This window comes from Mandrillus leucophaeus, unplaced genomic scaffold (genome assembly GCF_000951045.1).
Source record: "Mandrillus leucophaeus isolate KB7577 unplaced genomic scaffold, Mleu.le_1.0 Scaffold765, whole genome shotgun sequence".
NCBI classification, from domain to species: domain Eukaryota; kingdom Metazoa; phylum Chordata; class Mammalia; order Primates; family Cercopithecidae; genus Mandrillus; species Mandrillus leucophaeus.
Window position 1 is genome coordinate 733,885 of NW_012108308.1, and position 2,667 is coordinate 736,551.

Sequence of the window (2,667 nt, forward strand, 5' to 3'; positions counted from 1 at the left end):
ACATATGTATACATGTGCCATGTTGGTGTGCTGCACCCATTAACTTGTCATTTACATTAGGTATATCTCCTAATGCTATCCCTCCCCCCTTCCCCCTACTCCTAGCCCTTAATATTCTTAAGAGTATTTTCTGTGAGCTGTCAATTCTGTTCCTCTCCTTTACCCATTTTTCTGTTGGGCTGTTGATCTTTGTAATAATTTGTAGGTGACTTTTATATATTAAGGGAAATTAGGTCTTCCTTGTAGAATTGTTTACAAATATAGCCTTTTGTTTTTAGAGAATGGATCTTACTATGTCATCAGTCATAGCTCAGTGCAGCCTTCAACTCCTGGGCTCAAGTGATCCTCCCACCTCAGCCTCCCAAATAGCTAAGACTACAGGTGTGTACCCACCATGCCTGGGCTGTTTTTTAAAATTTTTAGAGATATGGTCTTACTATGTTGCCCAAACTGGTTTAGAACTCCTAGGCTCCTCCCACCTCGGCTTCCCAAAGCACTGGGATGACAGGCATGAGCCCCTGAGCCTGTCCTCATATTGACTCATTGACTTGCTCTTGCCTTCTCAACTTGATTTTGACCTGCATTGATGGGTAAGACCTGCCAACTCATCTTGATATTTCTACTTGATCTAAATGTCCAGGCTTCAGTTTTTACCTCTAGAGATGTTTCTTTCCTTGGCCCACCACCCACGTCCGGTGAGTGGGACGTAGGGCCAGTTCAGAAAGCAGAGCCAAGAGTGAGCCCAGCCTGGCTGGATGAGAACCTGCTCCTCAGCTTCCCCACCTGAAATGGTTTGGGTTAGCCTGAGTCAGCTCTGAGACTCACCTGAGAGCTGGCTGGCCATCCTTCGAAGGGTGACAGGCGAAGGCCTTGGAGCGGGGCCCACCTGCTCCAGCCTGTCCATCAGGCCCTGCTGTTCGGGGGCTGATGCCAGGCCCAGCGGGTTGTTAATGGTGAAGGTGCTGGCGTACTGCTCCAGAGGGTCATCTAGGGAGGCCACAATGCCCTCCTCCCACAGACGGTACAGCATGAGAACGGGAAAGATCTTGGAGATGCTGGAGATCCTAGATAATGTGGGGAACACAAGGGGTCAAAGGGCATCCTGTTGGTCCCACAACCCACCTCCTGCCCCCAGTCTGCAACTTTTTAGTATTCTAGAAAAGCACTGCATCCCTGCTTAAGTCAACATTTCCAACAGAAATTAACCAGCCTCTGTGGAGCTGCCTTTGGGATGCTTGAGAACATAACCAGAAGCCAAGGGGCTGAGGTGGGATGGATACCCTGTGCCAGGCTCTTTTCCAGCCATTTCTCATTCAAGGACAGACCTGGGTTTGGATGGTGCCTCTGCCTCTCACTGGTCATGTGGCCTTGGGCAAGTTTCTAGACCCATCTACGATTCAGTTTCATTGCCTGCTTCACCGGTTGTATTAATAAAAGGATGGAACGAGGTTGTGCATGCAGAGTGCCTGTCTACATACCTGGGAGGTGGTAAGTGCTCAATACATGATAGCACATAGAGCTATCGGCCCCATACCTGGCACAGAGCAGGTGCAGTTTAAGTGCAATTCCCTTTGGACTCCTGCAAAACCCACAGTGTCCCCAGGAACAAATGTGTTCACTCTGCATCATGAGCTTTGAGGATCCTGCAGGCAGCACGCAGGAGGGGAGACTCCATGTATGCAACTGAATGTCTCCAGCTGTTTCTGTCTGGGCCACTGCTGCCACTTGAAGGGACCTGCAGCAAGGACTCAGGAACTGGTTATGGCTCCTTTGTGACACATGATCAGGGTTGGGGGGATGGGCACAAGGTAGCCTTTTCTAATTTGGGAGGTTTAGGGCTAAGGTTCTTTCCAGAAGGGATTCCTTCCTGACCTTTTACCCCTGTGATGTAACATTGGGCACTCACTGGTCCTCTCTGGACTTCAGTCTCCTCTTCTATAAAATTGTCAAGACTTCATAATAGGCCCTGGCAGATTAGACCCCAGCCATGATTCTCTTCAGTATCTTTATCTCCTAGGTCCCCCTTGCCCTCCCATCCCTTACCCCTCCACAGGACCCTAGAGATCGCCCCGCTGACCTGTACATGGTGTACTCATTGGGGGCCCCAGAAGCCGGGTCTGAGCCATTCTTCTTCCCAAAGTTCCCTGTCCAGAGCACAGTATCATTGTGGATGACAACTGCAGACATGGCAGCCACGCCTGGGGCAGACATTGCCTGGCGCAGGATGTGGTCCACCTTGAGGGAGAAGAACGGGTGCAGTGACAGGACCCCTGCCCTCACCCTCAGTAATCATCCTGCACAGCCACCCTCTTCCACAGTCACACCCTGCATGCAGCACCCCAGGGAGCCTCCAAACCATGCCCCATGGGCTGGGGTCCCCACGGTTGGGCTTCTTCATAAGATGTTCTCTCAAAGAAACAGTTTCTTAACAAAATTCAAAAGGAGAGGGGATTAAAACGACTGCTTTAAGGCCAGGCATGGTGGCCCATGCCTGTAATCCCAGCACTTTGGGAAGCCAAGGCACACAGATCACCTGAGGTCAGGAGTTCGAGACTAGCCAGGCCAACATGATGAAACCCTATCTCTACTAAAAATACAAAAAATTAGCTGGGCATGGTGGCAGGCACCTGTAATCCTAGCTACTTGGGAGTCTGAGGCAGGAGAATC

At 50.5% G+C, this 2,667-nt stretch overlaps 1 protein-coding gene across 1 annotated transcript in view; it reads right to left on the bottom strand.

Annotated features, from left to right (window-relative positions):
* Nucleotides 1–2,667, bottom strand: part of LACTBL1 (lactamase, beta-like 1) — a 36,397-nt gene that overhangs the window by 21,795 nt on the left and 11,935 nt on the right. Inside the window, exons 4-5 of the mRNA XM_011966591.1 lie at nt 2,078–2,235; nt 826–1,064 (exon numbers count right to left, since the gene is read on the bottom strand). Of these exons, the coding sequence (XP_011821981.1) occupies nt 826–1,064; nt 2,078–2,235 (397 nt within the window). The remainder of the gene's footprint in view (nt 1–825; nt 1,065–2,077; nt 2,236–2,667) is intronic.